Source organism: Strix aluco, chromosome 17 (assembly GCF_031877795.1).
Source record: "Strix aluco isolate bStrAlu1 chromosome 17, bStrAlu1.hap1, whole genome shotgun sequence".
NCBI lineage: Eukaryota > Metazoa > Chordata > Aves > Strigiformes > Strigidae > Strix > Strix aluco.
The window spans coordinates 2,471,280-2,492,250 of NC_133947.1; the positions used below are offsets into that span (position 1 = coordinate 2,471,280).

General features: G+C 48.0%; 1 protein-coding gene across 9 annotated transcripts in view; it reads left to right on the plus strand.

Moving 5' to 3' along the window:
• The window catches only part of LOC141931381 (peroxidasin homolog), a 49,412-nt gene extending 29,877 nt beyond the window's left edge, over positions 1 to 19,535 (plus strand). For 5 of the 9 annotated variants that reach the window (XM_074843410.1, XM_074843412.1, XM_074843411.1 and 2 more), the window contains 15 exons: positions 407 to 524; positions 2,084 to 2,253; positions 2,733 to 3,005; positions 3,160 to 3,276; positions 4,835 to 4,993; positions 6,337 to 6,449; positions 7,699 to 7,855; positions 9,307 to 9,415; positions 10,194 to 10,351; positions 11,811 to 13,314; positions 13,764 to 13,898; positions 14,508 to 14,716; positions 15,680 to 15,794; positions 16,158 to 16,251; positions 16,599 to 19,535. In XM_074843410.1, the coding sequence (XP_074699511.1) occupies positions 407 to 524; positions 2,084 to 2,253; positions 2,733 to 3,005; positions 3,160 to 3,276; positions 4,835 to 4,993; positions 6,337 to 6,449; positions 7,699 to 7,855; positions 9,307 to 9,415; positions 10,194 to 10,351; positions 11,811 to 13,314; positions 13,764 to 13,898; positions 14,508 to 14,716; positions 15,680 to 15,794; positions 16,158 to 16,251; positions 16,599 to 16,694 (3,527 nt within the window). In that variant the 3' untranslated portion in view covers positions 16,695 to 19,535. Of the gene's footprint in view, positions 1 to 406; positions 525 to 2,083; positions 2,254 to 2,732; positions 3,006 to 3,159; positions 3,277 to 4,834; positions 4,994 to 6,336; positions 6,450 to 7,698; positions 7,856 to 9,306; positions 9,416 to 10,193; positions 10,352 to 11,810; positions 13,315 to 13,763; positions 13,899 to 14,507; positions 14,717 to 15,679; positions 15,797 to 16,027; positions 16,252 to 16,598 lie in introns of those variants that run through there. The other 4 variants (XR_012625558.1, XM_074843408.1, XM_074843415.1 and 1 more) reach the window with 4 other exon arrangements.
• The last annotated feature ends 1,436 nt before the right edge of the window (positions 19,536 to 20,971 follow it).

Here is a 20,971-nt window from a genome sequence, read left to right on the forward strand (position 1 = left end):
ACAACTCAAGCGAGGATGCCACTGACTTGTTTGCTTATTTTGGGGGAGACAGGGACCAACTCTTGGGGCAGCTGCAGTGAGCCAGGTCTGTTTTCTCTCAGTGCTGCCTGGGGCTGTGCGAGGAGCTGCTCCACGGCCCAACCTACTGGCAATAGCGACAGCCACTTCCATTCTCCAGGGCTTTTAGCAGGCTCAGATGAACGATGCTGTTCCCTCCCTGACACCATTTTTGCTGATGTTGGTGAGAAGACCTGGGGTGGCTCTGGGTGGCTGCTGTTGTGCTCTGCTGGTGCCTGTTTGCTCGGGGGTTGCAGGATGGGTGTTGCGTTACCCCCTACGCTCCAGTTGGGCTGTAGGTGGGTTTGTGCTGCTCTAGACTGGGTTGTGTTAAAATGGTCTTTTGCAGAGCGGCCTCGCATAACCTCAGAACCCCACGACGTCGATGTCCTCTTGGGAAACACAGTTTATTTCACCTGCAGGGCAGAAGGCAACCCAAAGCCTGCGATTATTTGGCTGCACAACAAGTAAGTTGCACGCAATGAGCCCTGGGGTAGCGAAGGTTTTCAAGCACCGAGCTCTTCAGTGACTGCCTGTAATTACAAAACCTGTTTCACACAACATAAAAAAAAAAAAAAAAAAATAGAAAAGAGATATTCCATTCTCTGGTGACCACGTAATCCAAGTGGTGTTTTCATCTGCATTTAAAATATTTCATCTGCATTTGTAATGGATTCCAAGAGCTTATAATTTTCCCATAAACATACTCTGCAGGCTGAAGGCAATTGTCTTTTGTTCAGAAAAAAAACCCCAAAATTAGTATTTCATGTTGCTCTAAGCCACCATGCTCGCCGCTTATTAACTACTGAAATGCTTCTAGTCTCTAGTTTTTTCTCACTAAAGGCCTAGCGTGCTGGGAGAATGGCTTTTTTTTTCAAAGGGAAAAATCACTGTGCTCCACTGAAAGACAGATCTTGCAAAGCAGTGTATAGATTATCATTCTATACAGCAACACTGAGAAAATATACAGCTATGCTAGATGCCAAAGTGTTTCTGGGAAGTGCTGCACAATAAAATATTCTGTGCTCAAGCAGTTGCCCACTGTGGAAGTGAAGTTACTTTGCTGCTTTACGAGCTTCTTGTCTGTGGGAGCCTGAATAGGGCTTGGTTATTAATAAAAATGATCAATGTATGCTTCTTCAGCTAACTCCCCACCAGGCAGAGTTTCAGCACAGAGCAAAAGTTTATGGCTGAGTTAAGTCCCCCTGGAAGGAAGGTTTTGTTAGGGAAATGCTGGCAGGCTCCCAAAGATAGCATTGTAAGAGGGGTAATGATAATAAATGTTCCGCAAATGAGATATGACTAGAGTGAGGAGACATCAGGGGAATTAAATAAATGCCCAGCAAGCATATTAGTTTGCATAGTGGATTCAGCCTTTGTCCTAGGGGGAGAGAGGTCCCTTCTCCCTTTTCAATCATCTGCAGCCATCCAAGATTCCTTCGTGCTGGGAGAAATGGGATGCAGCAGTGGGACCTTCTGCCGTGGGCTGGGATCCAGGAGTCGCAGGTCACTGTAGAAAGAAGGAAGATGTTTCACAGCTCTAGGGTTGGGTTGGAGTCCAAGCTGTGTTGGGGTCCCATGGTGACTTACTCAGGGCTTTTTTGCCCCCCCTGAGGCCTTTGAGCCTGTTTGAATAGAAATGGCTGCGCACAATAACAATATTAATTCATTATTACATTTGCACTTAGTAAATAATGAGAACAAGCTTTCCAGGCCTGGATGCCCTGACAATAGCATCGATGCTATTGCATGGGAACAGAACGCTGTCCTGGTGGGCTGTAAATGTTGTATGTAATCAGTGGTGAGAAAAAAAGTAGCTCACCCAGGGAGTAAATCAGAGCTGGGCCTGAAGTTCAGTGCTGTAAATCATAACTCTTGCTATAAATTTCATGAAGTCTCAGAACAGCTCCAAGGAACACCAACTTACTGCAATGCATGCAAAGCCCCACCACTCCCCCAGCAGCTCGGGGGAAGACCACCAGACTTTATTCCTTTCAAATTTTGCCTGTTTGTGGCTGTTTTTCAGTAATGAGATTGACATGAAAGATGACAACCGCTTGAACCTGTTGCAAGACGGTACCTTGATGATCCAGAACACCAAGGAGTCGGACAAAGGCGTCTACCAGTGCATGGCCAAGAACATAGCTGGGGAGGTCAAGACACAAGAAGTCGTGCTGCGCTATTTTGGCACCCCATGTAATTGAGCCTTCTGCACCCCTTGAAGGCCCGGCTCGGGTTGGGGCTGGGAGTGGAGCTAAGTCAGAGTCAGCCCCAGCTTTGTATATGCCAAGATATTCTTGGTGTGCTGGGGAAGAGTGGCTAACAGCATAGCGTGGGCTGAGCTTTAGGGTGTTTCTTCATGGTAGTGGGAAACTGGGGGTTTAGAGATTGAAGGTAATTTGGGGCTGAGGAGGGAGTTTGTGGAGGCTGGGATGAATTCTGCAGCACAGAGGCATCAAGGGTGAAGGGGACGCAGGAGCGGGGATGCTCTAGACTGGGAGGGAGGATGTGGTAGTAAGAAGTAGCGCTGGGGGAATTGCTCACAGCGAGGATTTGGAGGTCAGGGAAGAGCCGGGTGACTGCTAGCTGGGTTGCATGAGGAGTCCAAGCAATTTCTGCCCATAACTGAGCAGGCAGCAGAGCTTCTGGTTTCTGAAGCACTCATTTCCTTCCAGCCAAGCCCACTTTTGTGATCCAGCCGCAGAACACTGAAGTGCTGATTGGGGAAAGCGTCACTTTGGAGTGCGGGGTCTCTGGGCACCCCCACCCTCGCATCCGCTGGACCCTTGGCACAGGCTCTCCTTTACCGCAGGATTCCCGTTTCGCTATCACCAGCTCGGGAGGACTCTTCATTCAGAACGTCACCTTCTTGGACCAGGGGCAGTACAACTGCAATGCCAGCAACACTGAGGGATCCATCCAGGCAACAGCAAGGATCATAGTGCAAGGTGAGGGGTCCCAGGCTGACATTTCTGGGATGCAGTGTTCAGTCAGGGGGGTATATTTAAGGCCTGTGACTAATTCTGCTCCCATGAACTGCGAATTAACCTAAGCTTGCTGCCTGAGTTTTCGCTGTTGCTCAGTCATTGCTTTCCCCTCCAGATTCCCCCAGGTTTCTCCTCATTCCCAGCGATCAGACAGTAACTGAGGGACAGAGCGTGGATTTCCCCTGCTCTGCTGAAGGTCACCCTCCACCCGTGATTGCCTGGACGCGGGCAGGTACTGCCTCACTTGACTCATGATTTCTTTCTCTCCCCTGCCATCGTCCGTGGGATGTGGGTGAGAACACCTGGGCTGATGGTCCAGGGCGATGACTTGCAGTGGTGACACAGGACAGATGGTGATCAGCACAGACCTAGTCGCACTAGGAGGTGTGTTGTAGATCACCAAAGATGATGTTAAGCACTGAGGACGGAGCCTCTTAGGTCTTTAACACACTAAGTCATGGTGTCAGGAGGAAGGAGCGTGCTGGTTTTCACCAGCATGAAACCCATGGGAAGCCTTGAACTTCCTCCTGCAGTGGCTTCTACCTCCTTTGAAAAGACAAGGCCTGGACACTCCAGGTCAGTGGATCTCACCACTCTTCATCACTGTCACTGATTTGCTCCTCTTGGGGTGCACGGTGCAGAAAAGCACCGTTCACTGCTGACACACCGCTGAGGTTTCTTCTAGCTTAGGGAAAAAACACTTTGGGCCAACAGGTGATGGTAAACTTTTAAAGTCTCCGATGATTGTTAGCGCTGGCTCCACTGAACTGATCCCATCCAACACTTTCTGGGACAGAAGCCAATAACGCTTGGCCCAGCGGCCCTCCAACTTTTCCTTATGCTTCACAAGCCATAATTAATGGTTTAGTGCTGTGGAGAATTCATGGCTATTGTATTCCAGCTTCCACAGCAATAGCCCTGACTTGGAGTTAAGAAGGACCAGCTGAAATTCTCCTCCACCAGCATGTTCTCCATCTCCTTTAGCCTGTTTTCCTCCGCTGCCCAGATTTCAGAAGATATCTCTTAGAGATGTGGAAAGGAGCACAGTGACAAGAAGTAAGCTTAATAACTGCTTTGTAACCAGGTTTGCTCGGTCACTCAGCAATTCAGAGATCGGCCAGGCTTTACAGTGCTCTCACAGAAGGCATGCGGAGAACAAGACAAGAGGAAAAGTGATGGAGCATTGCTCATCTCAAAACCACTTTTGACAGCATGGGGAGAATTCAGATCACTTTTGGTATTTGGGATGAATAAATAGAGCCCTTATTTGGAGGAAAATAGAATATTAAAAAAAACCCAAGTCGCTAAACAGAGAAGTTCTAATAATTTTGTTTGGGTTTGGTAAAGCATTTTGATTTTCAACTTTTCTCCTTAAATAGAGGAAATATTGAAACAACATTGTTTCCAAACCAGAGAAAATCAAAATAGCAAATTAAAAAAGACAATGCTAAATGTTTCCATTTATTTGATGAAACAGCCAGTTTGGATAATTGAACACAGATTTGCTATCCATCAGGTGTCACTAAATCTGCAGTTTGCACTAAAAAAAGACTTATGAGGAAAGAAAAAGGGTACCAGCTCCTTTCCAGCTGCTTAGACAAGACAACTCAGTCATGATCCTGGGTGTGGGAAGAGCAGCATCTGTCCCGGTCCTCACTTAGCAAGATGAAGATGGTATTTCAGGGTATGTTGGGAAGGAAAGGAAGTTTTTAACTGTCACACAGATACCTCCAGTGATGGGAAGAGAAATCTCACAGACAATTAACAAATTGCACTGCTCGTTTGACCAGGGGGGCCACTGCCGAATGACCGGAGGCACAGCATCCTCTCGACGGGTACCCTGCGGGTGGTGAGGGTAGCTTTGCACGACCAAGGCCAATACGAGTGCCATGCCATCAGTGCCATCGGAGTGAGGACCCTCCCGGTGCAGCTCTCGGTGACCCCGCGAGGTGAGCTGGTGAGGCTGTGGGGAGCAAGGGCTGGCAAGTGTGTGTCGTTAATCTAACGTTATGGTAAATGACACACTATCGGACAAGGCAGGGAATTACCCTGTTTGCTATGGGATGAGATTTTGCTTTTGCCTGGGAGTAGGCATCTAGCCATGAGAGCTCCATGAGTTGGTGGGAAACGTTAAAGAGGTTTCTGGAGTGCCAAGATCTGTAAATTGAAAGAAGCTGCTTCAGTTTTCCTTGAAAATTTATCTGGTAGTCCAGAAAAATTATAACCATGGGAATGAAACTCATCTGGTGTGGCCAGGGAATGGGATGGTATCGGCTGGCACCTGTACAAACACTGGGGCAAGGTTATGTGACCAGAAATGACCTTTAACACCCATCAGATGAGCTCTGATATCTGACCAGCTTGAGTGGAAAATGGGGCCCTTTAATATGTCTGGGAGTTGTCATTAAGAAAATTATTTTGGGAAAGGAAAAGAAACAAAAGATTTTTGTTGGATAATTTACCAAAAAAAAAAATTAATTAAATTCTTAGTAATGTTTTTTTTGCTGTTTTTAAATTTTGGCTTTCCTACAGTATTAATTGTATGGTTCTTTTTAAAATGAAATATTCTGCAAAACAAAATGATTCCTTCTCAGAAAGATTTAACTCTGGTTCCAGATACATTTGTCTTAAACATTAACTTCCAGGTCATAGGTTCAACCTAAATTTAGGTATTCTAAAATCATGCCTCTGTAAAATACAAGTCAGGAATGCTTTCATATTTTAATTTTCTTTTTTGTTCCCATATAAATGATGGTTCTAAATAAGCAAGCATCCTTGCTTGTTCACAAACATAGCAGAATTTTGCTAATGGTAGACTGGAGGGAAGGGAAGTATCTGGAAACATGAAATTAGTGATGCTTCAAGCACAGAATTCACAGGATATTTTAAGATCAGCAAGATCAATATAATTATTTAATGTGACCTGACTAACACTTGTCAGAGAGCCTCATCCAATAATTCCTGAATCAATTCACAGTTCTTGTTTCAACTAGACCATCTTTTCCAGAAAGCCTTTGAATTAATGATCTTAAATGACAGAGAATCCAGCACACTCCTATGTAATTGCCCCAAGTAGAGACACACAGGAGCAGAAAATAATGAACATAAATTACTGAGGATTTGGGAGAGAGACACAGAGCCTGAGTAAACTGACACCCCTTGAAGAGCCCTTGCAACAGCAGAAGAGCCCAGCAGCTCTGGTTTGCCCACACTGAGATGTTTTGCACGCAGATTTCTCTGTTTTCCTTGATGCGTTTCTTGCACTTGTGACTTTTTTCCCCGTGTTGCACAGTGATACCCGTGTTCCTCCATCCCCCCCAAGATGTGGTGGCGGAGACAGGCCAGGACGTTGCCATTACCTGCACTGCCCAAGGGGACCCACGGCCCACCATAACCTGGGTCAAAGTAAGAGCTGATAGCGTGTACTGGACGGTCACTGGGAAGCAGGGTGGCTCCTCCGTGGGGACACTCAACAACTTTCTCGTTAAACACCTCTCCCAGCTCAACTAGTTAAATCAGTTTGTGCAATATGCGTGATGAAAACTTAAGGAGCAGCATTTACACTGATTTGGGGTTTTTAATGGTCTAAAAGAATGTTGCTGTTTCTCAGGCTTGAAGCCTTGCAACACACGTTCCTGTTTTTTCTTGCTCTTCTTTCCAGATGAGTAACTTGAAGCCAGAGACCTTCCGGGATGTTAGAAATGCTTCTTGACTATTCCTGGAAAAAAAATGAAAATGGATTTTTTCCTAAGTAGTTTGTCCTTATTTCCAGGATTTCCACTGGTGGAACTGGGTGATGCTAGTTGGCTCCAGCTTTGATGGGGCAAAGCCATGATCCCTCAGAGTCACACTGCAGCTTGGCTGCTTTTCTCAATAATTCATTAGATGAACCTCTTCAGACTTTTTCCTGCTGTGCCGTAGTACCACACCTGTGACCTTCACTGGGACGTGCCCTGCCTTTGAGCACAGTCAGGCACAGAACAAATCAGAAGGGAAAATGCTTGAGCCTCAGTTACCCTGCAGAGATCTTGTGGGAGGTGACCTTGCAGCTTGCCTTGGGCTCCAGCCAACAGTGGGAGCAGAAGGAAAGAGCCTGGGAGGGCAGCAGAGTGAGCATTAGATTGGGGCAGAGCAGCAGAAAGATGTTAAGAAACAGGAGAATAAAAAAGCCACTTCTGCCACCAGCCAGGTTGAGAGGTAGGTTTGATCCTTGATCAGCGATGTTGTCCAGAACCAGCAAAAGCTGGTATCTGCAGCTCAAGGCCAGCAAAAATCCATCAGTTTCAGGTTGTCCCCAAACTGAAGACATTTAGACTCATTTATGTGCTGTGAAACTTCCGTGACAGCATCAGGGCAGAGCACTTGCCCCAGCCAGCCCTGTAAGAAGTGCCAAGAAACACGTGGGGTGTCTGTGCCCTGCAGCCAGTGCCTGGAGGTGGACCAGGGTGAAGGGGCTGAGCAAGGACCTCCTGGCAGGGGGTCCAAAGCAGGAGCAGATGTCCTTGGATGGCTTTCTGGTTTCTCTGGAAGAGCAATGCTAACATCTGGTGGCCACATTAGTTCATCGCATCCCTCTGCTGAATAAGCTGAAGGCTGGGATGATGAGGAGCTTTCCATACTCTGACACGTCTTCTGTCTTTTGATGGTGCAACAGGAGGGAATCCAGATCACAGAGAGCGGCAAGTTCCACATAACCCAAGAGGGGACCCTTTCCATTCAAGACCTCGGCGTGGCTGACCAGGGCAGATACGAGTGCATAGCAAGGAACCCCTTTGGCTTCACCTCCAGCGCCATGCAGCTCACCATCACGGGTAGGGTATCTCCTGCGGGGTCCTCGTGAGTCTCCTCTTGCTCTCGTGTAAGGAGGGGCTACGCTGTGTCAACATCTACACTTTGAACAGATAATGCTGTTATTTCTTTAGCTTCTCTGCAGGCAGGTTCCCTCGCGGGCGTGATGGGAGTCGCTTGGTTGTGTAAGCCCACGCACCTCCCAGCTGCTCCTCGCTGTTTTCTCAGCTGAGCTGCAATTGCTCCCTGCAAAGCCAAAAGGTGTCTTAAACCACCTCCTGCGAGCCGAGCTGTCGGCGTGCGTGTAGTTACTGCCTCTGCTGGGAGGGAGAAACTTATTAAAATGTGCCAACACGACAAGTCGTTGTCTGACCGTAACCTCGCATGCCAGGGGAGGGAGAAAGAGAACAACATTGTCGCTGCAAATACAGGGGTTTAAATGTTCCCTCAGTCCCTTGGGGATGGGAAATAAGTCGCTCATTTTCAAGCTTCTGTTCCGTGCATTAGGGAAGCTGTAATGAATAAAGAGAAGTAGCACTCCTCTGCTAGTCAAACCAGAGGTCAAGAGTGGAAATTGTACTTCTTGGAGGTTAGGGAAGAACTGACAAGGAAAAAAAAAAAAAAAATCAAAGGCAAGCAATAAAGTTAAAAACAGAAGTAAAGGGCTATTCCTTAAGCACACAGGAATAACCAGCATGGATAACGAGTAGCTTATTAGATGAATTTAGTATCTGTACAGCGATTGTATGCAAGGAGCTGAGAATAATCTGAAATTTCTTTGTTGTTTGAAATTATTCCTAAAGTAGTTTCTGTGATTTATTCTTAATTGGTACCTCATTTTCCAGCTGGCTATTGCATATGCCAGTAGATGAATGGGAACTGGTTTGTTCAGCTGTGACAAAGGCCCTGGCTTTAAAAATGCATTCTGTAGTAATTTTTAAGAATTCATGTGTTTAATTCTGAGGGTGTTCAAACAACAGCTTTCTTTTTTGATTTAAAGTTATGTATTTGATGTGTTAACACTAAATTTGAACTGAATTAGAAGTGTTCCACAAACGGAAAATGAATATATGAGCAATACATTCAAATGAATTTCATCAGTTTTAGAAGTTTCCTTTGTGATAAGTAAATACATTATTTTGGGTTAACCCACTGTGATTTTTACATTTTATTTTTCCAGTTTAACCACCATCCAAAGCAGGCATTTATTTGCAAAGCTGTACAGGAGCAAAGTCTAAATGTGTGTTTCACAGCCACCTCCTGAGAAAGTCACCTTTTTCAGGCAGTTAATTTCTTCTTCAGAATATCTGTTTTAAAAAATAAATTCACAGTGTTTATGTTGCAAATGGAAATGCAGGTCGACCTGCAGTGGAGTTACTACGGGGCTTGTGCTGATACACAGATTTTTTTGAGCTTGGAAGGCAATATCAGAGTAAATTTAGGATATTTTGTTCTTTCTTTCTGCTTTGCAAAGCCACGGATGTCGGTCGGAGCGGTGACACGTTTGTAGCCACATCGATACGGGAAGCCATCAGCAGCGTGGACCACGCCATCAATTCAACACGCACTGAGCTCTTTAGCAAGTAAGTGTGTGAAGCGCCAGGATCTGAGACTTGAAGCAGAAGAGACAAGGGATGACAAAAAAAGACAATGAGTGAAGCTTTCTCAAATCTCATTTTATTGTTGACAATCTGCAAATGAAAACTACAGGATTGCTTCGAGTATTAGAGGTTGAAGCTGCACCATGGAGATGTGAGGATGTGATAGACCTTCACAGCAGGCAGTTGGGATTCTGGAAAATTCTGATACACGAATATCACCTCTTATGTCACTTCTATTTGCAATGTACATTTTGCCAGCTGGAGTTGGCTCCAGAGACGGTGCACAGAAAAGAAAATAATCAGCACAGTCGTTTTATAAATGCAGCTGACTGTGTAGGGTGAACGGAAATAATAATATAATCATTCTAGCCATTTCCTCAATGAAAAATGACTTCTCGAGAGAATGGTAATTCCCTCCTCTTCCACCCCAATGTATGTTTTTAGTGAAAAGATAGATAGTTTTTATTAAGCCTAAAACCTCTGGGTTTCAGCTGTTGAAAAGTGAAAAATAAATTACTATAGCAGAAAAAAACAGAGATGCTGAGGAAATTAAATATGTCTATTTTCCTGGGGAAAAATATCCTTTCTTTAATCATCTCCAATATGCAGGCAAGCCACATCATTCTGATGCACTAGTTTTGGGGGGTCAAGCACCAGACCAGGCTTAGAGACTGACTCCTGCTGCCTGCAGAGTCTCATTGCTCTGGACAGAGTCTTTTTATTTTAATTTTCCTGTATCACTTCTAATTCCTTGAAACAGACGCCCCAAGACGCCCAATGACTTGCTGGCTCTCTTCCGTTACCCCCGGGACCCCTACACCATTGAAACAGCCAGGGCAGGTGAGATCTTTGAAAGGACCTTGCAGCTGATTCAGGAACACGTGCAACAAGGTCTAATCGTGGATATGAATGTCACAGGTAGGAGAGATTTGATTTCCCTTCTTAACTTTGTGCATAGGATTAAATTAAAACAATGATGTGTAGACATCCAGAAAGTTTAAAAAGTGCAATGGTGTACCAAAAGTCCAGATCAGTTTTGGATATATCAAGACATGTGTTGTCTGAGTTGCAATTCTCTCTTACAATCTCATGGTTTTCATAGCAGACGGAGGGTTGATCTCACGTTTACCATGCGAACCTGGTACTCAGGAAAGTGGTTCAGTTCCCTGTTTTGCTAAAGATTTCTTGACTGGCTATGAAAGCCCTAATCTTTAAAAATATTTCCATCTAACTCACAAAGGAGTACCTTTGTGGATCTGAGGTTCAGTCCCTCAGCAGCGTGGTCAGAGGTGTCCCCTGCCCTCCGAGTGGCAATGAGAACAATACTGAAAACTGGAGTACGTGGGTGCTGTAACAGAGGAGGGGGCATATCACTCCTGAATTTCTCCTCTTACTACTTTGACCTCGTAGCTACAAACTCAGATGGGTTCCAGCCACTCAGCTTTCTTTTATCAAGGCAGAGTAGCAAGCAACAAAACAATGCAACACCAAAAATACCTAGTGAGGTCCAAGCATCCAGCAGCGGGACTCCAAAACTTGCTAACTGGAACTTCCCTTGTATACAACAGACGTTCCCGTACACTGCAGGTTTCCACCTATATGTGTGAGTCATCATGTAGCAGGCATGTATGTTTGGGGCCCGTAAATATTTTTTCCTGCCTGGATGTATTCCAGGCTGCGAGGAGTCTCTCTCCAGGCTGCAGGTCTCGTCTGGGCTGGTTGGCCTGCCAGCCTCTCCTCCTCGCTGCCCCGTCAGCATCCGCACAGCGCAGCATTATTCAGCGCTTTTGCATGGCGTAGCGCCCTGGCAGTCGCCCACAGCTTCCCTGCTGCTCGTCACGTAGGGTTTGGATGGTTGATGGTGCTCGAGGTTGCAGTAATAACGCAGAGAGATGTGAAATAAACCTAGAGTGGAGACCGAGACCACCCCCGCCATTTGGTCTACTAGTCACAACATTTCTGGTTTCCACCTCTGTGCAGTTTATGCAAAACTCTTTTCCCCTTCTTTGCCTCTTTGTGGGCAGCTCCCACCCAGGGAGGTGGTGGAGTCACCATCCCTGGATGTGTTTAAGGGTCGTTTAGATGAGATGTTGGGGGATATGGTGTAGGGGAGAACTTTGTAGAGTAGGGCTGGTGGTTGGACTCAGTGATCCCAAGGGTCTTTTCTAACCTGAATGATTCTGTGATTCTGTGATATGATCCTGTGCCTCATTTGCCTTCCATAAATTCCGTAGCAACACCATGATCTGAGACCTGGCCTTCCCATGCCCACCCTGACAAGCCCAGCAGCAGGGTTCACACGGAGCCCTTACAGGGGATGGTAGGAATGGCTACAGCGGCTGTGGTCTGACCTGCTGCTTTGCCTTTACCTTTGCAGGCTATCGGTACAATGACTTGGTGTCCCCTCACTACCTGACCATGATTGCCAACCTGTCGGGCTGCTCTGCCCACCGCCGCACGCCGAACTGCTCGGATATCTGCTTCCACAAGAAGTACAGGACCCATGACGGCTCTTGCAACAACCTCCAGCACCCAATGTGGGGTGCGTCTCTCACAGCCTTCCAGAGGCTCCTCAAACCCGCCTACCAGAACGGATTTAACCTTCCCCGGGGGTTTTCCTTGGCAGAAGATGCCAGGGACCTGCCCCTTCCTCTACCTCGCCTTGTCTCCACCACCATGGTTGGGACTGAGACCATCACCCCCGATGACCAGTTCACGCACATGCTCATGCAGTGGGGCCAGTTTCTGGACCACGACATGGACCAGACGGTGGCAGCCATTAGCATGTCCCGCTTCTCAGACGGAGCACCCTGCAGCGAGGTGTGCAGCAACGACCCACCTTGCTTCTCTGTCATGGTCCCTGCCAACGACCCCCGCGTGCGGAATGGGCGCTGCATGTTCTTTGTCCGCTCGAGCCCCGTGTGTGGCAGCGGGATGACCTCCCTGCTGATGAACTCCGTCTACGCCAGGGAGCAGATCAACCACTTGACATCTTACATCGATGCCTCCAATGTTTACGGCAGCACAGAGCAGGAATCACGGGAGCTGCGGGAGCTGAGCAGCCAAAACGGGCTGCTGAAGCAAGGGCAAGTTGTGCCCAGCTCGGGGAAGCATCTCCTTCCCTTTGCTGTGGGGCCACCCACTGAGTGCATGAGAGATGAGAACGAGAGCCCTGTGCCGTGCTTCCTGGCCGGAGACCACCGTGCCAATGAGCAGCTGGGTCTCACGGCCATGCACACGCTCTGGTTCAGGGAGCACAACCGTGTCGCCACGGCGCTGGCGGCCCTCAATCCCCACTGGGATGGAGACCTCCTGTATCACGAGGCCCGGAAGATTGTGGGTGCCCAGATGCAGCATATCACTTATGCCCAGTGGCTCCCCAAGGTCCTTGGGGAAGCTGGGATGAAGATGCTGGGTGAGTACAAAGGCTACAACCCCAACGTCAACGCGGGGATTCTCAACGCCTTTGCCACTGCTGCCTTCCGCTTTGGGCACACCTTGATCAACCCCATCCTGTACCGGCTGAATGAAACCTTCCAGCCCATCCGCCAAGGCCACATTCCCCTGCACAAGGCCTTCTTCTCCCCTTTCAGGATCACACAGGAGGGTGGGATCGATCCCCTCCTCCGCGGGCTGTTTGGGGTTCCTGGAAAAATGCGGGTCCCCTCCGAACTCCTCAACATGGAGCTGACAGAGAAACTCTTCTCCATGGCACACTCTGTCTCACTGGACTTGGCTGCTATCAACATCCAGAGAGGGCGAGACCATGGCATCCCCCCTTACAACGACTTCAGGGTCTTCTGCAACCTCTCATCTGCACAGGAGTTTGAGGACCTCAGAAATGAGATAAAGAACTTGGAGATCAGGGAAAAGCTCAGGAGGTACTGTAGCCTGGACTCAGAAAGGTCAAAATCCCTGGAGATCAGTCAGTGAAAAGTTTCTGCTCCTCCCAGGACACCCACCAAATAACCTTCCCAGATATTGCTACCCACAGATGTGAAGATAGGGTAGTAGCTGTGGTTTAAGAACGGGGTAAGACAAGTGAGGTGATCAGTCTGGTTCTGAGTGGAATGTCATCAAGCACTGCTGTGGTGTAGTTTGGGAGCAGATCGAGCCTTGGAGCTATTTTCCAGTGAGAGAAAACTGCATCCTATCTACACTGGCTGCCTCTTCCCAGGGCAGGCCTTTATCCCATTATCTTTTAGATAAGACCATTATAAATTTTGTCCAGATGAGATCCTTGCATACAAATTCCTGTGATGGGATCAGATTTATATTATCTCCACTCTTTGATAGTCTTAACGTTTTTTTACTATCTATTATCCTGCAGTTTATATGGAACTACCAAAAATATTGACCTGTTTCCAGCACTGATGGTGGAAGATCTTGTCCCTGGTACCAGAGTTGGACCAACACTGATGTGCCTGTTAACGACGCAGTTCAGAAGGCTGAGGGATGGAGATAGGTATTATCATAGGTATTCTGTTTGTGGGGATTTGCTCCCTACAGGGAGGAACAGAACCTGTAATTTTTTATTATTTCTTGTCTTACAATAGAAGGAGGAGTCTCCTCCTTCCAGTGTATTTGCAAAAGGACTTGCCACAGTTACTGTCAATGTGTCCTTTCCTGATTTAATGATTCTTATTTCACTGCAGGACACTGGACACCATTAAGGATGTGCCCAATGTCTCCTGAAAACGCTAGAAAATGTCCGCAGGAGCTTTCTTCTAATTCCTATTTGCTGTTTGTGTGGATGAGACATGTCTTTGCCTGGTGATGCACTTAGGGCAGGAGCATTGTTCACTTGTGTCCCAACCTGCTGCAGCAGAGCTGTCTGAGCCTTGGGATCCCCCTGCAAGAGCATGTACCTGCAGGTGGTGGCACCCTGCAGCTCCGGCCAGCAGCTCACAGGGGTTTGTGGGTTCGGAAGAGGGCAGTCTGTGTTCATAGCCACCAGAATAAAAGCTTCTTTTGAGGGGTGTGGGTGCTGCACACACTCTTCTCCCTCTCCCAGATTCACTCCCCATCCTATTCTTCTACTCCTGAGTCATGCTGTGATTACAACCCACTGCAGATTTTGGTATGAGAATCCTGGAGTCTTCACACTGGCGCAGCTGACTCAGATCAGACAGACGTCCCTTGCTCGTGTCATCTGTGACAACAGTGACCACATCCAGCAGCTCCAGAGAGATGTCTTCCGGGTGGCATCGTACCCGCAGGGCATGGTCGGCTGCGAAGAGATTCCCGCGGTGGACCTCCGCCTGTGGCAGGACTGCTGTGAGGGTAAGGGAGGAGGCTGTTCTAGCACCGGCTGACGTGGAGATGGCTCTGGGTGGCATTTGTCACATGCCATCGGCTTATGTGAAATGCCAGGACCTGGTTTCAGGCTACACTATGAGAACCTTGTGTTAGCAAATGGATGCAAAGAGGAGAATAGAATTAGAATAGAATAGAATAGAATAGAATAGAATAGAATAGAATAGAATAGAATAGAACTAGAATAGAACAGAATAGAATAGAATAGAATAGAATAGAATAGAATAGAATAGAATAGAATAGAATAGAATAGAATAGAATAGAACTAGAATAGAATAGAATAGAACTAGAATAGAATAGAACTAGAATAGAACAGAACTAGAATAGACTAGAACAAGAATAGAATAGAACAAGAATAGAACAAGAATAGAATAAGAATAGAATATTTCAGTTGGAAGGGACCTACAGTGATCATCTAGTCCAACTGCCTGACCACTTCAAGGCTGACCAAAAGTAAAAGCAAATATTGAGAGCATTGTTCAAATGTCTCTTAAACACTGGCAGGCTCGGGGCATCGACCCCCTCTCTGGGAAGCCTGTTAGCTTCGTTGAATCTGGCCAAAGGTCCACCTAGCTGAGGGCTTCTGTATCTGGCAGCCAGTAGCTGATGCCTGGGGGAGAGACTGAAACAGGACATGGGCATGGTGATCCCCACCATGTATTGCTTTACAGATCCATTTGGGAGTCTGTAAAGTGCCATTACACCACAGATCCTGCCATGGTCCCTTTGTGCTGTATTCTGGGTACAGATGGCCAACTGAGACATGGGAATCCATGCATGATGTGACACACCTTTGCTGCCTCCTCCCCTCCAAGAGATGTGTCAAGGGTGGATGGTGAAGGAGGGCAGCACTGCCCTGTGCTGCCTGCAGTCCATGGGGTTCTGCTTTAAACACGAGTGCTCACTGCAGACTTTCTCTTCCTTCCCAAGACTGCCAGACACGTGGGCAATTCAGGGCTCTTTCTCAGCGGTTTCGAAGCAAGAGGTCTCCTGGCTTCAGCTACCCAGAGGAAAACCCTGCCAAGCATAAGCCTGCCTTCCCCAGGTGTAGTATCACCACTTCTTTTACCTCCATTTTATGAAGCATAAGAAAAGGTTTTAATAACTCTGTCCATCCAGACCTTTGAAATTGGCATTCTGCACAGGTCTGGAGGTCAGGGGTGTTTCAGTAGACAGATGCTGATCTCAGTCAGAGTCCTCCAACACTTTAGTGCAGAGCCCGACTCCAACATTTAAATATTTGGGCTGAGTGGCTGTTTGGTTGACATCTCTTGGCAGGTGAATCTGGCAGTGGGGCCCTTCTGTTTGATGCTTACTTGGAGGCTGATGTTGGAGAAGGCAGAATGATTCTCTCATCCAGGAAGCTGACGTTTGCATAATCCATTTCACTTTTTATCCCTGACCCCAGAAATGAGGCGCCTTCTCCAAGCCCTTCCTCCAGAGAGAACCTTGAGTCCCTTGTGGCTGAACTGGAGAAGACAGTTGCTTCCCTACAGAAACAGGTAAAACTTTGTGCCCCAATGTTTGTCTTCTGTGGAGTCACCCCAGGAGCAGGATTTAGCTATTTACTACGGGCGGCTTCTGTGAATTCTGTGTCCTCCAGAGCCAAGAGCAACCATCCGATTAGAGGGAACGAGTGGCAGGTACAGAAGAGGTAGAGTAGGGAGAAAAGAGCTGAAGCTGAGCTCTGTGAGCTCAGACCTGTACAACTGTAGGGTAAAACGCAAGTTTGAGCCTCAGTGAAGGCAACTTGAGCCAGCACTTTCTTCTTGTATTTGGGACAGGTTTAAGATTATCAGTGCAATGGTGTAGACTCCTCTTAGAGCTGCTGCTTTCTCATCCCCACCAGGTGAACGCACTAGAGAGGCAGCTGAGATGGCACCACAGGAACACCAGCATGTATGGGCAGGGGAAGAAGACTGGAGACAAATGGAGAAAAAGATGACCGTGTTGCCTGTTCGTATAAGGTCAGTGTGTTTGTTCTGGGCTGGGGTCCAAGACGTGGATCAATGTGGTGCTGCTGAGCGTGTGGTGGGACACCTCGGTCATCTTCACATGCTGAAGCGACTGTTGCAGAAAGGAATGGAGCAATCCACTGATGAATAGGCCAAGAGGTAATAGGCTTAAATGCAGCAGGTTAGACACTCATTTTAACCAGCAATGATTAGTGACTCACTGGAATGGGTTGTCTGGGGACATGTGGCGTATCCGTTCCTGGAGGTCTTTTAAGAACTGGTTTGGCAAAGATGGGGAAAGACATAAGTATAGGATGGACTAGGTGGACTGGGTGAGGTCTCTCAGGCCTATTCTCCTGGGACTATGGGTAGGTTTCTTCTAACAACACTTAATATCACAACCCCAAACCCAACAGCCTCCAAAGGACCTTTGTGGGGAGAGATATCACAAAGCTCAGCGATGGAGTAGATGGACTGGTTCCTCCTCGGGGTAACAAGGCCATCAGGGCAGATGGAGCAATCCATCATTTGCTTACATATTGGCAGAGATTTCCCCCTCAACGTCTGAGTCATTGTGCACCTCTCGTCTGAAGGCACCAGTCCTCTGCTCAGCTCGAGGCTGTGAAGTGCATGTTTAGAGTCACTGTCACACCTGCCAGCTTGGGGACTCCTGCTGCTGCTCAACTGTGGCAGGGGGCTGGCAGAAAGCTGCCAGACCTCTGGTCCCTGGTGTTCAGGGGCACGGCGAGCCCAGACTGAGCTCCCTTAGACCGCTTTCCACGGAGATCCACGCAGCCTTGAAAGAGAGGATGAACAACTCACTGGCACCTGCCAGTCTGGAGGTGTTTAATGGTTTTTATGTGTTACAAATGATTACTCCAGGGACAGGAGCAGAGGAATTATGCAGAAGTGTTGTTTTACCAGGCAGTCTGTACTAGAAGGAGCATCTTCTGGAAGTTAGATTACAGGACAGGGCAAGCAAAGTCTGGTCTGTGCTGATAATCTCAGCAGAAAGCAGAAGGGGAAGGCTGTAGGCTGGCCACCCTCTTTTCCAGTCTGATTTGGTGTGTTGGTCCTTACAGATTTTCCAGTCGAACAGCAATTCCCCTTTAGAAATTTGACGTAAATTGCAGCATGACATGAGTTGTCTTTTCCTTGCCATCATTTCAGGTCCTTGAAGAGCACTCTGGGGTTTACAGGGTCCCTGAAAAGTGTTTCTGTGGGTTTAAAGGGCTGTTGCTGTTTTCATGCTGCAGTCCCAGACCTGCCAGGCACTGCACGAACAGCCTCCAGCTGCCTCCCATGGAGTTTTTTTTGCTTTCTTGTGCCATTTCAGGTGCCCTGTGACCTGCACTGCTGCTCTCCACCAGCCGGTCCAACCCCCTCCTACAGGGCTGAGAAACAGCAGCCACGAGCCCCCACAATGCTCTGCCTCCTCTCACGCCTCCTGTACCGCTCCCTGTCCCAGGACGACTGTACTTCTGCCTGTATTGAACCCTCTGCACTGACTGTCTACGAGCCCCTCGGCCCCTGGACTGTTCCTGCCTTTGTCAGCCTCCTGGGGATGGGCTCTGCCTTCTTTGATGGTGACAGACCAGCAGTTTGCTGAGATGCCACTTTCATCCACCGTCCCCAGGAAATGGAGAATAACTGAAGCTGCTTTAGTGCCGCTGTTCTGTTCTACTGCTCTTCCCACGCAATGCTGTCGTCATCCACCACCCCTTGCCTGAAAAGTCCCATGGGCACCCAACCAAAACAATTCATTAAGAGGCAAAACTTTTCTCAAATGCACTGTGGTGCCAGGAAGCATCCGGAGAAATTGAAAAGACAAAATTACATTAAACATGAAACCCAAAACAAACCCCCAGCCATCTCCTCGTGCCAACAGAAGGCGCAAAGAGGAACCTCAGGGCCCTGGCAAGCACCGTTCGGGCTGGGCACGCAGTCCCTGCCAGCAGCGAGGAGGGGAACCCGGGGAAGTCTCCGGGCTGTTTGGGTGCTTCAGGACCGGGTGCCAGACACAGGAGACAGTGGCCACCCGCGGTGCCACCGTCCGCTGCTGGGTGTCGCCAGTCGATGGGTCACAAGGGGCTCACCCTCGGTTACATGACCCTGAGAGGGCTCAAAAACATTCTCCTCGACATGACCTGCATTCTCCAACTGTCTGCCCTTTGGGGGTTTAATTGGATTTATGTTTCTCTTCCTTTCTTTTTTTTTTTTTTCCCCCCAAAAGGCTCTTTGCTGGAAGATGTATTCTGAGTGTAAACACAACAGGACCTGGAACAGAACCGCAGATAATCAGCTGCAATGGGCGCCCTCCTTAGTGGAGGGGAGCTGCTGGTTTCTGTCAATTAGTACAGGAGAACACGATGTGCAGTATTTGACACACGGATGAATGCAAAGTGCTGTTTGTGTTTATTGCTCCCAGGTGCTCTGCAACTAAACCAGGACTATGTAACCAGCCCTGCTGAACAGCTCGTCTGGTTTTGTTGCTCTTTGGAGGTGCTTTTTAGTGGTGCTAGAACTAAAGTCCCTGTGTAGCCACTATAGCCCCAGATCTGTGGACAGATTAGTTTTTAATACATCCTTGTAAGCTGGTCACAGGGACTAAAGAAAAAATACTTGATCCATCAGATATCTGTGCCTTCCTTATCTTTTTCACTTTTCCTGCATCCTCCCACCTTCCTTCCCACAGTGCAAGGACCAGAAACGTTTATGAACATGCTTTTTCTTTTCTTCTTTTTTATTTTTAGGTGGTTTATAGTACCAAAGGGATTCAAAGCAGCAAGGATGCTCCTGGAACTTTAATAGGAAAATAAAAAAAGATACTAGAAAAAGGTTGTGATTTATCAGCTGTTTCCTGGTGTGGGACTCTGAGCTGTGCGTGTGTCCTGCGCAGACACGGGTTTGCAGGGATGAGTGTGTGTTATGCTTGTCTGGTAAGTTCAGCTCAGAGGCAGTATTTAGTCCTCAGGGATGTTTGTCATTTTGAAGTACCCTTTCATTTAGATGCAAATCAAGATCCAAAGCCTTGCGTGTTATAAATCAGCTGCACTTGTCTATCGCTTGTACCACTAGAGGATCTAATCTGGCAGAGGTCACTAAAGGTAAATCAGTCTCCAGTCTCCTTCTGCAAACCACAAGTTTACCAAGCCCGCATTCAAAACAGTACGGCATAAACGGTCGGTGCTTGATCTCATCAGATAATCTCTAAAGGTATAACCAAGCAGCCCATTTTCCTCCTGATGGAGCTTGACGTGAGGAGCAGACGTGTCAGGAGCGCTGCAGCAGGGCAGCAGAGGGGATGGCCCTTCTCCAGGTGTTGCAAACCCTTCTCCATCCCCCTCCCCATGCTGAAGTGGGAAAAACACAGAGAAATTACACATCGCTGCATGGCACCGAGGGAGAGGCTGTGTGTGGGGCAGGTGGGGGAAGATTTGGGGGGAATTACCCATGTATTCAGGTGCTACTTTGGTAAGGAGGGAGCAGAATATTTTATTAAAGATCCCTTTTTTCCTAGTTCCCATCTGTGCAGCAACATGGCGCAGGGCATGCTCACGGAGCGCTGTGTCCTCCTTCCCTCTGCCCTGGGCTTGGCTGCCTAGCAGAGGGTGAGGAAAGAGCTGACCCTCAAGCCCAGATACTGAAATCCAGCTTTTGCAGGTTGGTTGGGCAGCAGGAGACACCCAGGACACAGCAGACCAAGAGCTGTCGACACAGGGATGGGTCCAGTTTGTTCTTCATACACCATAAGGTTGCAGTCTGTAGCCTAGACCCCTACAATTAATTTTCCCTTTTTTTTTTTTTCTTTTAAGCAGCCTCTTTCAAAACCCAACTGCACACCCAAAACGAGCTACCCAGAGCAATTACAGAGGATCGAAATAATGGGCTCAGGGCAAGGAGCGGAGTTGCCAGGCACAAAACTCCCACTAATTAGATGGAACAGTTAAACGACAAGACCTAGGCAGGGGCTGGCGGGGGGCTGGATCTGGGGTTTCTCAGCAGGGCAGCGATCTTCAGGTGGCTTAAAGTGCATTTGCAAGGTGCGAGGTGGAAATCTCTGTCCTTTGGCCAGTTGCTGGGGTTTGGCAGGGGGGTTGTAGCGTGGAGCTGGGGGTTGTGTGCCAGGACTTGGCGCCTGGGGCTGAGCCAGACCCTCCATCAGACAAGGACCTCCTGCTGCTGAGGGGGACCCATCTCTGCTGGAGGCTGAGCAAGCACCAGATCCTGGTGGATCTGGGAAGTGGATTCCCTAAAGATCCTCTGC